Below are 22,016 nucleotides of genomic sequence, written 5' to 3' on the forward strand. Positions count from 1 at the left end.
TTTTTCCTTTGTAATAAAATAACAGAAATATCATACCATATGTTCCTCTCCTATTTACTCCTTTTAAGACAAATATACTCCACAAAGTAATGGTCATGTTCCTTTTAGCAGCAAAAATGAAAACAGAATGCAAAGTTAACTAAAAGATTTTAAGACATCAGGCTTTCAGAAAAGTTAATTTGTCCAAATTGTTTTACTAGATGTACTGCCAGTCAGGATAAGTTTCTGGAAACATGCCCTCAATTTCTATTATTAATAAAAATACAGCTTCCCGTCCTGGGTCACCTGTTACTCAGAGGTCACTCTGATTAGATACCCATAGTTGTTCATATGTAATGATAAGCTTGGGATCCATTATACTGCTCCCCTAAGGTTCCTCCTGCTGCACATTATGCAACTATGTGCAAACTGAGTATTCTGGCTTTTTTGAGGATAGGCAAGCAAGAGTTTCTGGTTCCCATGTAACAATAAATTAACCTTAGAGAGAAGGTGGTTAATTTAGCTGCTGTCCCTGTAGAAGGAGTCAGGTGGTTGTGCTTAGGCCTCATGGACCCACATGCTATTCAAGCATTATGTGCCAGTCAGGCAATTGACGTGATAAGCGTATTTCACATCATATCTCTGCGGTGGTAATTATATAACATCTCATTCTCAATTTCTGAAATATGTTTCCAGTGTAATAGTATTATTCAAATTTCCTTTTAGTTTCTACTGTATGTATATTCTTTTAAAAAAATCAACATAAGCCTGACTTTAAAAATGAATCTCTAATCTTATAATACACCATTGCAGATTTAATAAATTTTCTGATATTGGTGATCTTCTTATTCTCCTCAGAGTACCAAAAACCATAGCACTACCAGTGCTTAGAAGAAGGAAATATTTCTTGAAAGAAGCAGCCAAGGTTTTGAAGCAAAAATGGTAAGAAGATGCCACTTGGAAGTTAAAGCCAAAAGCATCTGTTTCTTCACTAATTATTGTATGCTTTCATTTTCAGCGACCAATGCGTATTTTTGTGAATGATGACCGCCATGTCATGGCAAAGCATTCTGCAGTTTATCCAACTCAAGAAGAGCTGACAGCAGTTCAAAACATGGTCTCTCATACTGAACGAGCTCTCAAAGCTGTGTCTGACTGGATTAATGAACAAGAGAAAGGCAGCGGTGAGCAGCCACCAGAGCCAGAGACCATGGAGACAGTAGCCGACGAAGAGAACAAAGAGGGAAGGCAAGTCAGATGCGTTTCTTTAGCATTATTCAGCTCCTAAATATTTGATAAGAGACCAGGGGCTACCAGTGCAATCTGCCTGTTGCTTGTGTGAAGAAACAAAATAAGGCCCTGTTTCTACTTCCTTCATTTATATCTTTGAGGGCGGAGCTGTGGTTGCCATGATAGGGAAGAGAGAAATCCTAGTGATGCTGCTGTGAAAAGTTCAAAAGCACATAAAACATGAAAAAATAGAAATTACAGTACTATTAAAAGAGTTATCTGCAGCAACCAGTGAATGGCCCAAATCCTAAATAAAGAGGTATTGATTGCTGGCGGAAGGAGACCAATGAGGAGCAACAGAGCTTCCGGTAGGAGGGTACTAGCCAATGAGGAGGGAGACCCTCCCCTAAATGTTTGTTTGACTGAAGGAAAGAAAAGCTTTCCCCTGAAGAGTTCAAAGTTTAGGTAGAAACACATGCAAGGTGATAGTCTTTCACATGGTCTGGATGCAAGTTGCATTGGGCTTTATCAGTCATAGCCATCACTTCAAATTGAGCCCAGAAATGGACCATTAGCGAGTGAAACATGCATCAGGGTTATGATCCCTAGAATTCGTCTTACAGCACTCTGGGCACATTGTATTAAATCTGCTGAAATTTTCAAACACTTTCCAACGGCAATCCTTTGTGTACCAGTAATCCAAACAGGATGTAATCATGGCATGTGTCATGGTGAGCAAACCACACATCTCCAGGAATGAATGTTGCTGGTGTACAACTTTAAGTTGTATCAATGCAGTCATGACACTGAAACTTGGACTAATAATAATAATATTTATTTTTATTGCGCCTTTCCCGATAGGGAATCAAGGCGGATTACAGCAGGTATTAAAACATCAAACAGTTAAAATTACAATCATGATTAAAAAGGAATAGCATATCTCGACCCTCCCCCCAATCATAAAACCACAAAATAAAAACCAGTAAAAAAGATTAAACAATACAAGGGTTAAAAAGGAAAAATATCCTGTTAAATGTTGGGTAAAACAGAAAATGAGATCCAGATCTAGGGTCAGGGCTAAATTAGGAGTACACTTAAACTGCCAGCCTGAGATTTCAGGGTGCCTGTAACTCTCGCCTCTTCCTTGATTTGTCTTTTGACTGAGCAAGGATGCACATATTCTGCTCCAGTTTGTTCACAGTTGTATGCTGATGACAGGTGTTGGCATAGCACTGAATACCTCCCTTAAAATTAGGTGGAAAGAGGAGAGAGAGGTGAATGTCAACAGCATGCTGGTGGCACCAAATTAAAAAACTGGATGACTTGTCCCTGAGGTTTCAAGTACAGGTGAAATAGGATGGAAAAGGAAAAGACCAATGGCCAGGGGGTCAGACAGGAATCCCCTGAACTGAACAGATCACTGAAGTGGACTAGGTTTAAACTTTTTTCATACACACACATTGGAGAATTCAGTATTGTCACCACTGCCACACAGACTACAATCTTATCTTACTTCTTTTTAGTAAAGTCTGATGGTTAGTGGACAAAAATGGTTTTGTATGTTTGTCATTATCCAGCGGTCCAGACCACTGTGATTATCATTGGTATTTATTATCAGGACTCTGAAAACACTTGGTCAGACTTGGTAGTCAACCAAAACTTGTGGTTCTCACTGATCTTGGGAATGGTGGTTAGGGTCTTGCCTTCGGTATCATTGTGAGCTTTGGCATCACTCCTGAGTGCCTCTGAGGTGTAATGCAACTGTGTACCTGCATGCCCAAGTGGAAGGTGGGTGAAGATCCTTGTTTTGATGAGTATGAACAACTTGGTCTGACAAGTAATTATCATGTTTGCTGTAATAAGAGTAGAGTTTATTTCAGGTAATTATAAATTGAAGTTACTTTATTTCTTTGTTAAAAAGAAGCTATATGGTTCTTGGTTATAAGGAATGCATGAATTATAAGGGTATCCCCAGTTTGTGAGGAGCAAGGAGAAAAACCCAGTGAGAATGGAAGAAACAATCAACATTTAAAAAGCATAGAAAATTATTTTGTTTCTTCTAGTCCTCCATTGTGCCGAGCAGATATCAAGAGGTCATGTTTATGAAAACAACCAAATAAATGAAATAAAGATTGGTCATAAGATTGATGGAAACAGTGTATAGTCTTACCTAAAGGTCTACTTGCTACAGTTACCTTGTGGGGTTATAAATAGGTGAACACCAAAAATACACCACATCCATTTTTACTAGTGGAAAAAAAGCTTTGTAAAAAGAGAAATCTTTTCCAGATTTCTTGTTCACCTCTTTGATTAAAAGAGTTCACTGAGTTACATTTTTCCCCTTAAAATTAAATTTTGTTACTTAATGCTTTGCTACTGAGCATCTAAACTGATAATGGTACCTTTTTCTGAGAGAGAGAATACATCTAGTGTTTTAAACTACATTCTCGTGTTGCCTGTATATACCTGCCCAAGGTCATTTTGTGTGTGGAACATTTAATATATTTTAAACAGCACAGTAGGAAGTGGTGTGTCTCCTCAGAATATTTCTCAGTTTCAGTACACTGTTCAACTTTTCACAGTGAACCGAAGACTACAGAGCACTTGACTAGGACACTTCGTGGAGTGATGCGTGTTGGGCTTGTAGCAAAGGGACTCTTGCTCAAGGGAGACCTGGATCTTGAGTTGGTTTTGTTGTGCAAAGAGAAGCCAACAATTGGTCTTTTGGAAAAAGTAGCAGACAACCTTGGCACACAACTTGCTGTGAGTATGAAAAGCAAGTAATCCCTGCAATATGTGTTCATGTAATGGTTATCTCCCCTTAGCCAATTGGGGGGGGGGTGTGTCCAAAAATGTGTTGTTCTGCTTGCACAGTTAATCCAGTTCAAACTATCCATAATACAGTTATAATGGCTACTCTAAGACACACATTGTAGCATACACAGTACCATCATGTACTGTAATCAGTCAGTCTCTTCCAGTACCTCCAGGTCATTGCAGGGTAATAAGAGGAAACAATATAACTTACTGAGTTATATAACAATATAATATTGTTATTAACTGTGTTTGAGAAACATTTAGTACTTCATTATTAGCACAGTTTCTTTAATGCCCTGTTTGTTACTTGTATAAGAAGTATAGGCTGAGGAATGTTAATTGCTCTGATAAATGGGAAACTTTGGTGTGTATATATTTGATTAAAATTATTTTAGGTTGGTATGTATTGAATTGGATATTTACACTAACTATAGCCCAATTTATGACTTGCCTCAAAGCCCTAACTTATTTTTTAGATACGATTTAAGGTAGAAAGAGAAACTTGAAAAACTAGTATTTATTTTTCTTTCAGACTATTACTGAAGATAAATATGAAATTATTCAGTCTATCGATGAAGCTGCAATTGTCATAAAGAATACAAAAGAGCCTCCACTGACACTTACAATCCATTTGACATCTCCTGTTGTCAGAGAAGAAATGGAAAAAATGTTAGCTGGAGGTATGGAGGGCTGAAAACTGCTAAAAGCTACAGAATGAGTTCCCAGACTGACTTCGTTGTTCAGTGTGGTGTTTAATTTCTGCTTAAGCAGAGCGGTTTCATATAAGTCAACTTCGTGTCACCATGCTATACAGTGTCGTGGCTGTGGACGTCTGGATTATAGACTTAAAGAATCTTGAGTACCATCTTCCAAATTTAAACACTTTTAAAGTGTTTAGGCCTGACTCCTTGTACAAGTGTATCAGTTCACTTGTGTTTAACAGTGTTTCTTCATCAAACATAATCAGCATAGATTTTATAAATATAAACCAAAGCACTCTAAACTAATGAAGTCTTAGTTTAAATGACTTCTGCATGTTCATGGAATTGAATGTGTTACATTGAGGAAGTTTGTGTTGCAGCAAAAATGATTGGTGGCTTTAGTGTTTGGGCTTTTTTGGGTTTCAGCCTATTCAGCTGAATTGCAGAATGTAATGCAGAGTTTTGGATAAAGTTATTCTATTCTTCATCTTACTTAGACACATGCTGTGGCTATTTCACATATATACATGTAGTGATAGCTCAACTGATAGTTCGTGCCTGAGCTGAAAGAGGCAGTCCACACAAAGTATTTGAGGTGATATTAAACATGGTAACAAATCTGTCTGGTTTTTTGTATGGTGGCTGTGTTCATATGCACACACCATCAAGAGTGTAGAACTTGTATTTGTGAATTCACTCTTAATATTAAAGGACTACTTTAACCAGTCACTGTACAATGAATTTTTCAGTGGCCAGGTGAACCATAAATAAATGGAAAGCTCTAGTTGAGATGCTTGAACTAGCCTTATCTAAAACCCTGGCTCTTCCCTATCTTCAATTTTGCTGCAGCACAGACTTGATAATAATTTTGTTCTCTGATTGTTTTATGGTTCTGATATCTGACTACATCTACCAAGCCTTCTAGTTTGTCAATTTTAGGGACGCTGGACCTTTGACCAACAGGACGCACTCTGTCATGGGCTGGGGCCAGGGCAGTCGAGCCTTGTGGGCGGAGGGGGTTCCCTTTTAGAAAGGCTCTTAGATATGCACTTCTACTAGATATAGAGTGGGAATCTAATTTTAACCTTCAATTCTGTTTATAGTTTTATACCTTTTTGTAGTTTGGTTAAAATAATTCTAAGATTTATGTCCTTCCCTGTAGGGTTTATTTCCCTGTGTAGGAGTAACTTAGTGCCTCACATTGTTCTCCTTATGTAGTTGTTAGTTCATAAGGGTGAAAAAGTAAAGTGTATTTAGACTATACTTTCAGGTACAGGGCTATAGATCAGAGTTCTGGGAGCCTCACCTGCCCTTTAGGAAACTGCCTCATCCCCTCTCCATCCGACAGAACCCCCTTGGTCAAACTGTACCTTGTCTTCTTATTCCACCCACGAATAGAAACGCTATCAGTCAACGACTCACCGGACGTTCTGGACAGGCAGAAATGCCTTGCTGCCTTGGCGTCACTCCGACACGCCAAGTGGTTTCAGGTTTGCATTTTGTTCTTATATTTGTCTTTAAGTAGAAAACTTGTAAGTTGTAATTGCCTAACTTTGTTAATGTTTTAATACTTGACTGCAGACGTGCAGAACTTAGCATCTGTTAAATGTACAGTTGCTAAAGAAAGCACTTGAATGAATTTAGTTTTTCAAAGAAGTGGAAGTAGATGTATAGCTGCTGCTTTGTGTTAAGAGTAAGTTTTCATAAACAATAAATACAACTATAAAATTTAAAAGATGTCAAGATGTACACATAGTTTACCCTTGACAAAGTAGCACTACAGTAATTTATATTTTGTCTCAGTCTGGTTATGATATTCATTACTGAACCATTCTTGCTTATTACTTTATTCTAGGCCAGGGCAAATGGCTTGAAGTCATGTGTCATAGTCATCAGAGTGCTGAGAGATCTTTGTACCCGTGTTCCTACTTGGGCTCCACTTAGAGGATGGGTAATCTTGAGAGTTACATTTCTTTTTGATACTCCAGTATGTGAGATTTTAAAAAAACCAAGTGTTGTGTTTAATGGAAAGCAGTTCGCATTTTAAAGAGAAGTTGTAAAATCAGGTGAAAGCCTTCTTTTTCAAGACTTACATGAAATGTAATTGTGCCCAGAGGTTGTAGTATAATGTGGGCTTCTGCTGAGAGCAGAATGTGGCATTTACTGAATGATGGGAAAATACCTGTTTGGGGTTCCAGTCAAGTTTCTTGCTTAATTCTTACCAGCTTTTAAGTATCATAATTCTTTAGTGTGATCTGCCTTGTGATTGGGTGAAAAAATTAATATCTTTGGTTGTAGAATATGCTTATGTAGTGTCATTAAGTACTGTTGTTTAATACTTCTTTAGATGTAGATAATTAATGGGTGATACATTAGAAGTTAGCAATTTATCCAGTGCTTGAAGCAATTAGCATGCCCACATTTAGTGACAACTGCTAGATTTCTTCCCACCTAACACCCCCCCCCCAAAAAAAACCAGCAGAACTTGAGGCAAGCAACCTCACTGCTAACCACATAAGGCAGCAAGTAAAATGGGTTCTTGTTCAAATTACCTGCAAAATAGAAGTGACCTGATAGATAAATGGTACTAGATAAGTATGGTGCATAGTTGAGTTGTCCTACTAGCTGCATGAAAGTTCCACATGAAACTCTTTAAACATGTAATTATATCTGCTATTGTACGTTAACTTCACAGTGGCACCTCAGTAAGTTCACCCTGACAAGCAAAACAAAACTGAAAAGCCCAGTGATGGCTAGAAAGCCCAAAAGCTTGGAGTAAGCTTCTGCAGCCAGGCTGGCAGCTGCACTTTAATGTATTCAGATTGTGAAATCAAAAACAGGAGCTTGGATACTCAAACAAAGATACTGCTATATCCCTGTAAAAGATTTTGTGGATGACTTGGGGTTTTGTTTTCCTTCCATTTAGAGCTCTTAAAAACATATTGTTTTGAAATAGTTGCCCATACACCTCAGTCACAGTACTGTGACTTTCTGTGCACATGTGCATATACTTCAGCCTGAGTTGCTGATAAGATTAGTAAAACTATAGGGAAGTTCTTTGGAGGCAGAAACAATGCATAAGTCATCTGAACTCTCTAGAAGTTAAAGCTATGTGGGACTAATTATTTATACTGTTTATGTTGTGCTAGCAAAGTTTTAAATGTTGATTCTGTTCACTTGCTTCCCATTTTACAGAAAGGGCATTGAGTTCAGTTTGTGTATATATCCAGTGAATTAATTGCTGGCAGGATTGTACATAGGTCTGTGAAATCTAATCCCAGGTTTCTAGGATGCAGTAGCCTCAATCCAGCATCCCCTCACCATAGTGTAAATACCTACGTGTGAATGCTGCACTGAGCGCCCCCCCCCCCAAAATTACTATAAGGTCCTTGAAGTTGACCTGCACAGCCATTCTGTTCTTCATGTGAAGCAAGCAAGATGAGAAGCAACTGGCTGCCCTCTTTCCTAGAGCCAGACATGCAGTAATTAGAGCAGTGCTGAGATCCTGGAGGATACAGGTGGATCTCAGCACTGTGGTGGAGCCTGTCACTTCTGTGATCCTGCCTGATTGCTATGAAGCACAGAATTACCACGCAAAAGCAGTTTTGGGGCTTTACAGTAAGTGGTAGGTGGGTGGGGGCTTTGGGCACTGCGGGAAAGGGCCATCTGCATGTATAAAGGACACTTTACACATTACTATGTCCCTAACTAAATTTCGGCCAATGTGCCTATGGAGTTAACTAGGTTACATGCTTGGGTGAGTAGGTGAGTTATGGAAAGCCATTCTCCAAGCAGCTTAGAACTTATAGTTAAAACAATTTTAAGTGCTTCAGGTCACGTAGTCTGGCTTGCTGATTTAACATTTTGGTCAGAAGACACTACATCTGCGCCGCAGTCACTGTTAACTATTTGTTCTGTCATTTTACATTTCTAAAATATCTTTTCAGCCTCTAGAATTGCTTTGTGAAAAATCAATTGGAACAGCCAATCGGCCAATGGGAGCTGGCGAGGCCTTGAGAAGAGTCCTTGAATGTCTTGCCTCAGGAATAGTTATGCCAGGTTAGATGGTTCTTGATTCTTGAGACATTTCAGTGGAAGTAACTGAAACCTGTTCTTTTATTCCTAGCACAAGCTAGATTTGGCCATATTATATCTATTTCACTTAAAGTGATTGTTAGGACAATACCTTGAACACGTACTCTTAAAATTCTGGACCCATTATTTCAAGTCCCTTAATGGGATGTGACAGACTGTAAGATTGCCTTTGGAGTGCTTGAAGATTCTGACAAGGATGCTGTTTTCTGGGCTTAATGGTCTAAATTTTAGATTAGACCAGGCTGCTGTCCATTGCATCAAGAACTTCAATTGGGCTGCTTACATTGCTGAAAGTTAGGTGATGCTAAGGGAATATTTGAGTCTACATAGAGACCTTAGGATAATTCTCTGCATATCTTCCTTGTTTCCTGCCTTCAGATGGTTCTGGTATTTATGATCCTTGTGAAAAAGAAGCCACTGATGCTATTGGGCATCTAGACAGACAACAAAGGGAAGATATCACACAGAGTGCTCAGGTATAGTTTTGATTACAGATGTTACAAATCACAATGAGTTCTTAATGACAGTTAGTAATCTCAACAAGACTAACTTTGCTATGAAACAGAACAAGGGTCCCATTTCAGTAATTCAGGAGATGTTTGTTGTTCTGAAATGAAGTGTCAGGTTTTTAAAAGTGTTTGCCAGTGTTGGGTTTTAAGGTTTTCTCCTTTGAAATATTGGGACTTGGTTTTGTTTGTCATGGATGTGTGAGACGCTTGGGATCAGATTGGCTTAGTAACACATATTCTATCTTTCTAGCATGCTCTAAGGCTTGCTGCCTTCGGTCAGCTTCACAAGGTCTTGGGGATGGATCCGTTGCCATCTAAGATGCCCAAGAAACCAAAAAATGAAAACCCTGTTGACTACACAGGTAGCTGTAGCTTAATATTAAGAAATTCTATTTCTAAAAGCAAAATTCTTGGCATTTTCATTAAACTTTGAAATTTTGCCTACAGTCCAGATTCCCCCGAGCACAACTTATGCCATCACTCCATTGAAACGTCCCATGGAAGAAGATGGGGAGGAGAAGTCTCCAAGCAAAAAGAAAAAGAAGATTCAGAAAAAAGGTATTGAGTTGACAAGAGGTAGGTATATTTAGTTTCCCAGATGCTTCCTAACTTATGTTAGGGATTCATCTTGTAGATGTTTGTTAGGAAGGTAGTAATAACAAGCCTTCGGTTTCATTTGATCCAGAGCAATTTAGAACTCTACATTTAAGAGAACATGAGTTTTGACATTAATGTGTAGGGTCTTGATTAAAAACAGTTCAGCATTTAACAAAGAACTTCTGTTCTTCAGAGGAGAAGTCAGAACCTCCACAAGCCATGAATGCTCTGATGAAATTGAACCAACTGAAACCTGGACTTCAGTATAAACTAGTGTCTCAGACAGGTCCAGTTCATGCTCCTATATTTACTATGTCTGTGGAAGTTGATGGCGTCACATATGAAGCTTCAGGACCTTCCAAAAAAACAGCCAAGTTGCATGTAGCAGTAAAGGTAAAGGGATGGCTATGAATATGTACTTAACTGTGCTTTGTATAATATCTGACTTCTGCCTATAAAGTGTAAATGTTATTGCCTATATTTGGATAGGACCCTGTGCATTGTTAAAGAAGCCTAAAAGTGTTTTTGATGTGGCATCTGAATTGCTGTACCATAGTTTGTGATTATCAAACCAGAATTTTTTAAAACAATATTTTAAGTAGAATTATAACCAACACAGTTGGCAGTCATTATGGTTTGATGTAATGTGAACTGATAATTCAGAGCTTTCCTGTGGAGGCAACTTTACCTAGAAGCAGGAGTGATGTGCATACATGAAATGAAATAAGCTGATTGGTTGGTGTGTGGAAATTCAAAATATATTTTGGGCAGATTAAACTATGTTCTGGTGTGATGCCTGGACCAATAAGCCCAGCCATTAGTTGTTCCTGGATATTCAGAAGTTATCTTTGAATATAAAGCAACTTCAGAATATAAAATTGGTGTTAATACAGCTGCTCCCTCTTTTCCCCCAGGTGTTACAAGATATGGGATTGCCTACAGGTGTGGAAGGGAGAGAGCGGGGTGATGAATCAGCAGAGGAAACAGATCAGAAACCAGTACCACCCGCTGCTGCTGCCCCTCCCGTAGTGGAAACTGTGTCTACTCCCAGTGCAGCTTCTCCTTCAGAACAAACAGAGGTGAATATAATTTCCACTAGTAACTTTAGTCTTAATGCTTTGGGCTTCTCGCACTAGAATCAATATTAATTCAGATCAGTGTCAAACTTTTGTATCTGAGAAATTCTACCTTACCTACTATTTTCCTTAAATGCTTTCTCTTTCTTGTTCTGCTTGAGGTTCTCTATTGCTTGTCCTATCTGCTTCTGTTCATTATAATTTATGTTACATTCTTGCCCATTTGGAAATTTCTCATTTCTTTATTCTTTTTCAAAGCTTATGTTAGTAACTGCTGAACCAGCACTGCCTTACCAGTTGCTCCAGTATTTGTCTCCAAGATAGTCTGAATTGTACATTTAAGGAACCATTGCCTTTTTCTTGTGTTCTGGGGCAACATTATTCAGCTTCTTTTCTCAGCACACTTCATATATTTAGTAAAGGGATGCTTGTGGCTGTTAACCATTGAGAAGTTAGAATTTACAGAGTAGAATTTTGAGCTATATAAAATGGTTGACCAGTGTTTGTAGAGGATTAGCTTGGGATCACCCCACCACATTACCTGCATTAAAAAAAGTGGACACAGCAATGCAATAGTACTCCAATTTATTTATTTATTTATTTAGAACGTGAAACAACAGGGACCAATATTGACAAAGCATGGGAAAAACCCAGTTATGGAGCTGAATGAGAAACGACGTGGCTTAAAATATGAACTGATTTCAGAAACTGGTGGCAGCCATGACAAGCGGTTTGTAATGGAGGTGAGATGACTTGAGACATAAAATTGCCTCTGTATTTTTTTAATTGCTACATAAAAATTGTGAATTGCTGTTAGTGAATATAACCAATACCTTGGCAAAGTGAAGCTTCATGAAACTTTTTTACTCTCCAAGGTTGAGGTCGATGGCCAGAAGTTCCAGGGAGCTGGTTCAAACAAAAAAGTAGCAAAGGCTTATGCTGCACTGGCTGCATTAGAAAAGCTTTTCCCAGATGCCCCTCTTCCAATGGAGCAGAAAAAGAAAAGGGCCCCTATGCCAGCGCGAGGTGGGCCCAAATTTCCTGTGAAAGTAAGTGTGCCTACTTGTACATGCTCTTGCCACAGTACAAAAATACTTCCACAGTGCCCCCATTCCACCCCAGATGTTGATAACGGATTAACTTGAAAACCATAAAAATCTGCCATTAGGTTACGTATATAGCTCAATCCATAAAATGTGACAAAAGACTTAGTAGTAAATCTGTATTGCTTGGAGCCAATTGTTTGGCTTGTGGGTATTGACTAAATAGCAAAGACCATAACTAAGGAATGAATTTAATCTTTCTAACAACTGCATTTCCATTCCTTTTACAGCACAATCCAGGCTATGGTATGGGAGGTCCTATGCATACCGAAGTGCCACCTCCTCAAGCCATGCGGGGTCGTGGTCGAGGAGGAAATATTAGAGGCCGTGGTCGAGGCAGAGGTGGATTTGGTGGTGCCAATCATGGAGGTTATATGAATGCTGGTGAGTTGCGTGTTCTGAACACCTGATTCTATGTAGTGTATTCTGAGCATCTGCTTGTAACTTTGGTATATCTGTTGTGCAAGCTGCAAAGTTAGTCTGCTAAACCTATCGCCATCAAGTAAATAATTAATTCTACATTTTGTTCCAGGAGCTGGATATGGAAGCTATGGCTATGGTGGCAATTCTGCAACAGCAGGCTATAGTAAGTGTTCATGGAAAAAAAAACCAATAAACACAACACCCTGGGGACAAAGAGCACCTCTGTTACATAGTAAAATGAGAAACCATTTCATGTTAAAACAAATTTCTCTTTCTTTTAAAATTGATTTTAAAATTTCTCTGCTTTAAGCCACGTGAAGCAAAACACCTTTCTTGTAAATAGACCATTCTAGTGAACCAGTCACCCTAAAAATACACAAATTTTGTTTTGAGAGGCCTTTACTGGGGGCGGATGGGGGGGGTGACGGGAGCAGAGAAATAAAAAATAATTTTTAAAAATGTGGCACATTTTGCCATCTTCAAAAATTCTAATTTTTTTTCCTCTGCTCTGTCTCCCCCTTTTGTAGGTGACTTTTTCACAGACTGCTACGGCTATCATGATTTTGGGTCTTCCTAGATCATCTAAAAGTATTGCACATAAAACAGCTTTTTACTCCAATTTTCTCCAACTCCAAAACTCAATTTTCTCCAACTCCAAAACCCAAAGTGTTCGTGCTGTGTCCCTGTGCTTCACTGGGTTTCTCAACAGTGGCTTGTCACCGCAGCTTGTCTGAAACTGTTAGCCTACAAACCAACAGTGGCAGTTTTTATTGTGACTTGCCTTTGGTCATATTGATGTACACTGTGGGAGAGCTAAATTTCAAGGAGTGTCTTTGTGCATTGTGCACAATAAGAGCCAATTCTGTTCTGCTTTGAGGCAAAGGCCCTGTTTGCTTTTTATGGAAAGCATCATTTTATTTTTAAGGGTCATACAAAGTTGTGCTAACATTTTGTCTTGATTTACAACAAATTTTGTACAGAATTTACCATTTTAGTCCCCAAAAGTGGGTGGGTGCTTCTGAGGCATTTTAATATACCACAACCTAATGTTTTAAGCATGCATAATGTCGAATTGTATGTAAAATAGTGTGTGCTAATTTTAATCTCTGCATCCTTTGTGCTTCTTGTATTGGTATGACAAGCAGGACCTATAACCTGAGCCACTATTGTTTGGTTGTTGTTACCTCTTAAGTTTGAATGGTTTGAATAGCTGCAGTGGTCTTTGTTGCAACTAAAGATAAAAGGCATAAAACATTTTGCTAGTTAGTGTGCCTCTATCTGTTTTTTGCAGTCCATTTCCCAGAAAGATGATGTATGTAATGTTCCATGATTGTGAAAGCTACTGAACATTGAAAGGCACAGGGAATAAACTAGTTAATTTTTTTATAATAAACTGATTGTTGGTCCTTTTGCTTCAATATTGTATGTCCGGTAAAAAGTGGTAAGCCTTGGTCACTGTATTAGCAACAACACTGGCACTCAAACAGTTAAATTTGTAGCTAAAGTAAAGGTAGTGAGGTGATAAATTTATCTCAAGATTTACCTGGAGGGGTTTTGTATAGAAAAACAGCATTTAGGAAGAAATCTAAGAGAAACTGAGTGAAAACTAGAATTTTCAATACAGTGATGTATGGGGAGGTTGTTCTCTGTGTTGGAAGGAGAACTTTGAGAAGCAAAAGGCCTGCTTTAAGAAAAGAGGTTTCAAACCAGTGTGTTTCATAGAGCATCATGTTGTATAGACTGACTGCAGTTCTTTAAAATGTTCTCTGTACACATTGCGTCACTTACTGTTAGGTATCTCAGTTTTTGTATACTGTATATACTCAACCATAAATCAAGAAATTGACCCTAAAATCCTGGGTCGACTATGGGCTAGTACAGTTATAGTGATTAGAATGATTCTAAAAGAAGCACCACCAGATGCCTCAGCAGTGATTTCTGAAAAAGGTGCCGGCAGGGAGTGAGTGTTGTGCATGAAAGAGATGATTCCCTTACCAATCTGACGTTAAAGCCTTCTCTCCCCACCAGACCCCACATTTAAATCCACTAACATTCCAATCCAATGCTAAAGCCTTCTTTCCCCACCAAAACCCACATTAAATCCACTTATTTCCTTTCCCCATCTGATGTTAAAACCTTCTCCTCAAGCACTAGGGAAGTGGTGTTAGGTGGTCAGGAGAGGTCCAGAGAAGGATAAGGAGGGAAAGTAGTGTTTTCCCTTTACAGTACATCCTTTGTTATAGCCCCCTAAGCTTTACCCTCGACTTGCACATGGATCATATCAAATTCCATGATTGTGACCCTAAAACCTTCACTTGACTTACACACCAGGTCGACTTGTACACAGGTATATATGGTTACTTGTTTTGTATGAGTAGAAAAAGGACAAAATCCCAATTGGTTTTATACTAGAGATTAATATAGCAGTTTCAAACGCCTCCTTCTTAGGTTGTGTCTTGGGAACTTCTATCAGTAGTACATTGAAGAAGTGTCTGGCAGGGATGGCCAGCTTTTAAAGCCTAGAGTGCACTGGAACTTAAAAAAAAGGTTTATGTGTGTTTTGCATTAAAGTCACCTGTCGTCTTGTGGCGACCCCATTAATTTCATATGATTTTCTTAGGCAAGGAATCTTCAGAGGTGGTTTTGCCAGTTCCTTCCTCTGAAATATAGCCTACAACTCCTGGTATTTCTTGGCAGAGCTGGCCCTGCTTAGCTTCCAAGATCAAATGGGCTCTAGTATCATGCCTCTAGTGCCAGGGAGCTAAAAAAAAGTTTAGTGGCTGATAAAAAGGCCCACCATCATTTCTTTTTAATGAGAATCTTAGCAGGCGTAACCTACAATTTTCTGGCAGCTATGAATGTGTTATTGTTTTAATCCTATTGTTGAAAGGAAAATGGGATATAAATAAAAACATTATAAGAAAAAAACCCATTAAATCACAGTTAAGCCTGGGAATGAACTTAGACTGTGGACCCAAGATCTTTATATTCTGAATGTATTTTAGCGAAGCTACTTGCTAGACAAATTGTTATATAACTTTATAGCATATTGAACATTTTAAAAATTCTGTTCCTTGCTTTTGCGTCTAGTTGTGACCAGCGTTCTTTTTACAAACTAGGTGATTTTTCTTTAAAGCTGTTGTCACTTCCAATACTGCAAGAAACTTCAAAGCAGTATACTTTTTTAACCTTTGCATATATTACTGATTGTAGAAAACAGAAATATCATTATGCCAACTTGAGAAATAGCTGGATAAGGAAAATGAGACACCTACAAATTGCTGTATTAGATACCCCTAAATGGCTCAACCCAGTATTTAAGCCGAGTCTATAGAATCCTATATTTTGATAGTCACCATGATTTGAAATTGGGCCACACCAGTGGCTAAACACATTATTCTGTTGTATTCTGCTTTGGTCAGGCCCCACCTGGAATATTGTGTCCAGTTCTGGGCACCACAATTTAAAAAGCATGTTGAGTAACTGGGGCATGTCCAAAGGAGGGCGACTAAAATGGTGAAGGGTCTGGAAACCATGTCCTATGAGGAATGACTTAGGGAGCTGGGGATGTTTAGCCTGGAGAAAAGAAGATTAAGAGGTGATATGATAGCCCTGTTTAAATATTTGAAGGGATGTCATTTTGAGAAGGGAGCAAGCTTGTTTTTTGTTGCTCCAGAGAACAGGACCTGGAACAATGGATGCAAGCTCCAGGAAAAGAGATTCCACCTCAACATTAGGAGGAACTTCCTGACAGTAAGGGCTGTTCGACAGTGGAACAAATTCCCTTGGAGTGTAGTGGAATCTCCTTCCTTGGAGGTTTTTAAGCAGAGGCTGGATGGCCATCTGTCTTGAATGCTTTGATTTGAATTTCCTGCATGGCAGGGAGTTGGACTGGATGGCCTCTATGGTCTCTTCCAACTCTATGATTCTATGATTCTATTTAAAAATGGGCTATATAGAGAATGAGCCAAAGACTACATCAAGGAGTGCACAACCCTTTAAGCTGCATTCAGTCCTAAGGGTCAGCTACAGGGAAGAAGATGCCTTTAATTAAACATGTGCCAAGCAGTTTGTTTTAGACGTTCTGAACCCTTTTGCTGTGGAGAGTACAGCTGTGGAGGGTACGACTCAGTAAGGTATACTAGGTAGTCATGTTCAGAATCATATCTTCATGAATATTAACACCTTTAATTTAAGCACTAGTATTACTTTCATAAACCTCTGACTCTGTTCTTGTTTCTTTAGGTCAGTTCTATAGCAATGGTGGCCATTCTGGCAATGCCGGAGGAGGAGGCGGTTCCTCAGGCTATGGTTCCTACTACCAAGGTGGTGACTACAGCTCACCTGCTCCACCTAAACATGTTGGGAAAAAGCAACAGCATGGAGGACAGCAGAAGCCTTCCTATGGCTCAGGATACCAGTCTCATCAAGGCCAACAGCAACAATCGTATAACCAGAACCAATACAGCAACTATGGCCCACCTCAGGGCAAGCAGAAGGGATATAACCAAGGCAACTACGCTTCCTACTCAAATTCCTACAACTCACCTGGTGGCGGAGGAGGATCTGACTACAGCTATGAAAGTAAATTCAGTGAGTTCCTGGTGGGTGGGGGGTGAGAGTTGTGAAAGCCTTTGGTAGGCTTCCTGCATAAGCAAGTCTTTGGTATGTGCCACATCAGGGCTACCAAATGGACCTCCTGTGGATAGTCCAGAATATAAAGAGTAGTGGAAAATTTTAAATGGAGACAGCAAAGTTTTTAAAACACAACATTGATAACAAATTTTATTTTGACTTTTAAATCTTGTGAGCTTCTTTGAGACCCTTTTTGGGAGAAAGGCAGCATAAAAATAAAATAAAGAAATAACTAGAATATTTTAATGGGATTTTTAAAAAATAAGCAGGAGGAAAAGGTTCATTTACTGTATATATGCCTAACCTCTGCTCAATTCTCAAGGTTTTCAATTTGTGGATAGAGTGCAAGTTTTAAATGTTGTGCACATATTCCATAATATGATTATATAATTTTGAAAATTTTTATTCTTCACGGTGCCTGTGACTCACACACATGGTTTGTTCTGTGGCCATCCAGTCTTGCGGCAGTCGCATTGTACTCTCAGCAACCCAAAGGATAATGGTTTAGAAAATAAATCTTATACTAGTGGTAAGCAGCTGCTAAGGGTTGAGTGAGCGGTACCAATTCTTTTTTCTACTGCGAAGAACTAACAATTCATAATTATATCAAGACTTGGATACAGGTCTGCAAAGAGCCTATCACTTTAACAAAAGGGAATCAAAGCTTTGTAACAGGAACAAAAATCTTCTGTCCTACATCATTGTTGTTTGGGTTGGGATTTCCATTTCTGCATAATGTTAATGCAATTTCAGAACCGATGAGTTTCTTTATTTAAGTTGATGTTTAGAGAAAAGTATTTTGGTACTTAGGTAATTTGAAATTGATACCTTGAAGGCGCCAGATCCTATCTGATCTTGGAAGCTGAGCAGGGTTGGCCCTGGTTGGTACTTGGATGGGAGACTGAGTATTCCATGCCTAAGAAAGCACTGTGAAATTCATGGGATTGCCGTAAGTCGGCAGGTGCCTACAAGGCACATGTACACAGAGCTGTAGACCAATTAATGAAACCTTTGATGTACTGAAACCTAGTTGTTGTTTTTTTAAAAAAATGCAGACTTGTTTTTAAATGATGGCTAAATCAACAATTAGACGGAGAAACAGAAATAACATTATGGTTTCTTTCTCTCCCATATGCACATAATTTTGATTTATTCCCACGCCCATAATTTGATCTGAAATCTAGATAAGATGCAAATCTTCTGAAAAGCAGCTCTATTCATTTGGCTTGATAGCTGGCTGGTTCATCTGGCCTATAATAGACTGAGGTGCAATAATAAGGTAAAAAGCGTTCTGTTGCATACTGATCTTGTGCAAATTGACATGTTACCTGAATGTTTTTCAAGTGTTTTGGTAGCTGTTGGTTCAGATAGCCTTTGGAGGTAGCTGTGGCATTTGCAAGAGTGTACCGAGATGACAAGTATACTGTGATGACATCTTTAGCAAATGATTTGCTCCTCTTACATGAAGGCTAGGGAGCTATTAGGAAAGGTAAGAGGGGAATTAGAGAGGAAGACCACATACCAGATGAATGGACTCAATCAGGCCTGGATTTGCAGGAACTAAGCAGAGCAGTGGAGGACAGGGGGAATTGGAGATGTCTCATCTACAGGGTCTCCATGTGTCAGGGGCAACTTGAGGATAGTTAACGACAACTGAAAGATAGCTTTTATAAGATTCATATCTATGTTGAAATTGTTCAAGGCAGTCTGGTGTGGGCCTCTTCTCAATGTGATTTCTTACTTTCAGGTTACGGCAGTGGAGGCGGTGGACGTGGAGGAGGTGGCGCAAACAACTATGGTTCAGGAGGTGCCTCCTACAATGCCGGTGGCTATGGGGGAGGAGCTGGGGGAGGAGGGTCATCTTATCAAGGTAAGCAAGATGAGTATAGAGGGAGACATGCAATAGTGATATGTTTGCATGTTAGTGAGGTCTTGTACTCGATTTCGGCTTAAAAGCTTACCATTATCCATGCTCATTATCAATAGTTTCTTCTCTGGCCATAACAGCAGGTTGGAAGAGAGCTAGGGCAGGCTGCAGATGTCTGGAGGCCAGTGTTTGTCCTCTTAGACACACTGCAATGTACCAAACCCAGAAAATGGTGAAAGAACACATCTGGAAATGCCTGGCAGGTCCAGTTCCAGTTTTGAAAAGGTTGGGGTAGGGTACAAGGCTGGAGGAGGGCCCTGGACTTTGTTTTAAGATATTAATAAAAATCTCACTACTTTAATCTGGATATATAGTAAGTTGAAGAAGGGTAGGAAGCGTTAAAAAAACCCTTCATGGGCAGCAAAACTGATGTGTGCGCTTTAAAATAACAACAAGTGGTATAAAGGTCTCCTGATTTATGTCATCAAAGTCTGTTGTGAAGATAAACCATATCCCTCCAAATTTTGAGCGCATGTAGGGGAGGACTCGGGATGGCACCTGGCACAGTGAAAGACCCCAGGATCTCTGCAGTTTTCTAGATTGGGGAGAGGCAGTGTGCACAGCAGTCATTCTTTTCAGCCCTGTCCCCTGGGTATTTTTGCGCATGTGACAGATATTAAGACTGTACATGTATAGTCGTAATTACAGTGCTGTATTAAAGTGACCCTCCCCTTTTTCCTAGGTGGATATTCTCAGTCAAACTACAATGCTCCAGCTTCAAACCAGAATTACAGTGGACCTCCTAATTCCTATCAAGCCCCCCAGGCTGGCTATGGCAGAAATGACCACAGCATGAACTATCAATATAGATAAACTAGTCTGTTATGATGGGTGTGGAGCTTTTATCTTCTAAACTTGCATACCCTTTGAATATTGAGTTTTATTGCATCACAGTAAACATGTAAACCCTGTTTCCATGTTGCAGTGCTCTTTGTGATATCAGTCACTAATGGTTGAGTACCTTGTAATTCCATACTTAGCTGTATTTTGGACATTTAATTGTGTATTTAATGGTTTGTTAGTTTGCCATTTCAACTTTTTGTCAGAATAGAATTTGAGTTCAGTATCCCTTTTCTGTTTATATGACATCCAAGTGTTTAACACAGCATGGTTTTAAATAGATAAGGGATATTTTCAGCTAATGCTTTCGTGAAGTGAATTTAAACGAGCTTTCTGTATTTTAATGCTTTAGTGTTTTTCAGTTTTATAAGTGAGGACTTTATTTTAAAACTCATGGGAAAGATTGGGTTTTGTATGTCTGGGTTATTCAGACAGCACATCTGGATTATGCTGAATGTAGACAAATAAACACAAACTCTTCATGTTTCTGACTGGATTCTTACTCTTCCCAAATGCCATGCTCTAGTCTAATGGATAAAATAGTAACCTGCTTGCTACAGTCTCTCATCTTTGAAAACAAACTGTTAGATTGTTGTACACTAGCATTTTTGGCTACATTTTATTAAAATATCCTTTGAAAGGCCCAAATTGTGTGCCGTCAGTATACTCCTATGGCATTGGCCGCTTTTTTAAAAGTGTTTGTCATTGATGTTGTCCTTTGATGATGAAGTATAATCTTCAACAACCTTTTTTATGCTCTTAAATAAGAAAGCAACAGTTATGTGATTGAACGGAGGATTAAGATAAAAAGAAGAGGTAATGGAAGGATGAAAAGCAGTGTGGGTCCCACTGAAACAATGGGATCAAGTGGCTCTTTGGGATCAAAAAGTATTGTCTTCCTTTTGAAATCTCTCACTAGGTTTTACAGTCTTCACTGATTACACATTCCAAATCTGCAAAGGCAACCCTTAAAAGTGAGAGTGGGTGTCTGGATTCTGCACCTCGAAGCATATTTAGTTGTTTTAAAATAAACAGTACTAGGAAGAAACAGTATTGCAATTCACTGTTGGGATTAGTTAATGTACTTGTGAAAAAACTAAAGTTTACAGGTAAAATGACATTACAGTAAAGTATAGTATAGGGCCCGAACAGACAGGCCAAAATAAAGCTACTTCAGGTCACTTTGGAGGTATGCTGTTTGAATGACACACGCATCTTAAGAGATTAGAAGCTGTGCCAAAGCTGCTCTCCAGTTCTTGGGACTGGAGCATGGCTTTGGTGCAACTTCCAGCCTCTTAGGATGCATGCATCATTTAAACAGCATACCTCCAAAGTGACCCAAAGCAGCTTTATTTTGGCCTGTCTGTTCAGGCACATAGTTAAAAGTTTGAAAGCTATGATGAAGGAATTAAACCAATGTTTTTCAGGATATCTGACATGGAGGACCAGCATTTGGTTGGTTTTTTTTCAAATGTACTATATTTTTTTTCTTGCATGGTACTAAAACATATCTGTGCTCATTAGTTTCAACTGTTTATTGGAAACTCAGTGCAGACTGACTAGTCCACAGACCACTTCTTTGAGTAGCACCGAGTTAAATGTACAGTTTACAGCTTATGCAATAATAAATTGAGCTTTTAAGATATCACTGTTTATTTTTTTGAGCTGCAGACTAACTGCATTATGTAGAAATTGTTTCAGTTGGTGATACACCTCAGATCTATCTGTAGACCTAGTTCTGCTTTCTTTTCTAAATTAAGTACACTGTATTCACAACCAAGTTCAGTGTCTCTGGGTTGTATCTGATGGTGTCCTGTTCATGAAGGCTCTTCAGTCAAGTAGAATATTGAGTACTGATAATTGTTGGACTTTATAATACCTTGACAGAAGAGTTGCTTTGAAATTTCATTAGTTATTTTGAACTCTTATTAGTTATTAGAATTCTTAAAAATAGGAAACTGAAAGAGGAAGCCAGCTTGAGTTTCCAGAAACTTTGTGTCTTTAAAACCACTACAGTAGGCTTAGAAACAAAATACAACCCCCCCCCCCACACACACACACACACATTAGAAAAAGATCATATC

General features: G+C 38.9%; 1 protein-coding gene across 5 annotated transcripts in view; it reads left to right on the forward strand.

The window, feature by feature from the left end:
• ILF3 (interleukin enhancer binding factor 3) overlaps window positions 1-20,418 on the forward strand; it is a 28,923-nt gene extending 8,505 nt beyond the window's left edge. The window contains exons 2-20 of one of the 5 annotated variants that reach the window (XM_042448386.1): window positions 838-921; window positions 998-1,227; window positions 3,792-3,972; window positions 4,559-4,706; window positions 6,126-6,217; window positions 6,583-6,678; window positions 8,675-8,786; window positions 9,201-9,298; window positions 9,582-9,693; window positions 9,779-9,907; window positions 10,122-10,321; window positions 10,843-11,007; window positions 11,610-11,747; window positions 11,880-12,053; window positions 12,338-12,491; window positions 12,640-12,693; window positions 16,776-17,123; window positions 18,913-19,035; window positions 19,775-20,418. In XM_042448386.1, coding sequence (XP_042304320.1) covers window positions 919-921; window positions 998-1,227; window positions 3,792-3,972; window positions 4,559-4,706; window positions 6,126-6,217; window positions 6,583-6,678; window positions 8,675-8,786; window positions 9,201-9,298; window positions 9,582-9,693; window positions 9,779-9,907; window positions 10,122-10,321; window positions 10,843-11,007; window positions 11,610-11,747; window positions 11,880-12,053; window positions 12,338-12,491; window positions 12,640-12,693; window positions 16,776-17,123; window positions 18,913-19,035; window positions 19,775-19,905 — 2,688 coding nt within the window. In that variant the 5' untranslated portion in view covers window positions 838-918 and the 3' untranslated portion in view covers window positions 19,906-20,418. Of the gene's footprint in view, window positions 1-837; window positions 922-997; window positions 1,228-3,791; window positions 3,973-4,558; window positions 4,707-6,125; window positions 6,218-6,582; window positions 6,679-8,674; window positions 8,787-9,200; window positions 9,299-9,581; window positions 9,694-9,778; window positions 9,908-10,121; window positions 10,322-10,842; window positions 11,008-11,609; window positions 11,748-11,879; window positions 12,054-12,337; window positions 12,492-12,639; window positions 12,694-13,057; window positions 13,928-16,775; window positions 17,124-18,912; window positions 19,036-19,774 lie in introns of those variants that run through there. The other 4 variants (XM_042448387.1, XM_042448388.1, XM_042448389.1 and 1 more) reach the window with 4 other exon arrangements.
• The last annotated feature ends 1,598 nt before the right edge of the window (window positions 20,419-22,016 follow it).

The sequence above is a fragment of the Sceloporus undulatus genome, chromosome 2 (genome assembly GCF_019175285.1).
Source record: "Sceloporus undulatus isolate JIND9_A2432 ecotype Alabama chromosome 2, SceUnd_v1.1, whole genome shotgun sequence".
Lineage (NCBI taxonomy): Eukaryota > Metazoa > Chordata > Lepidosauria > Squamata > Phrynosomatidae > Sceloporus > Sceloporus undulatus.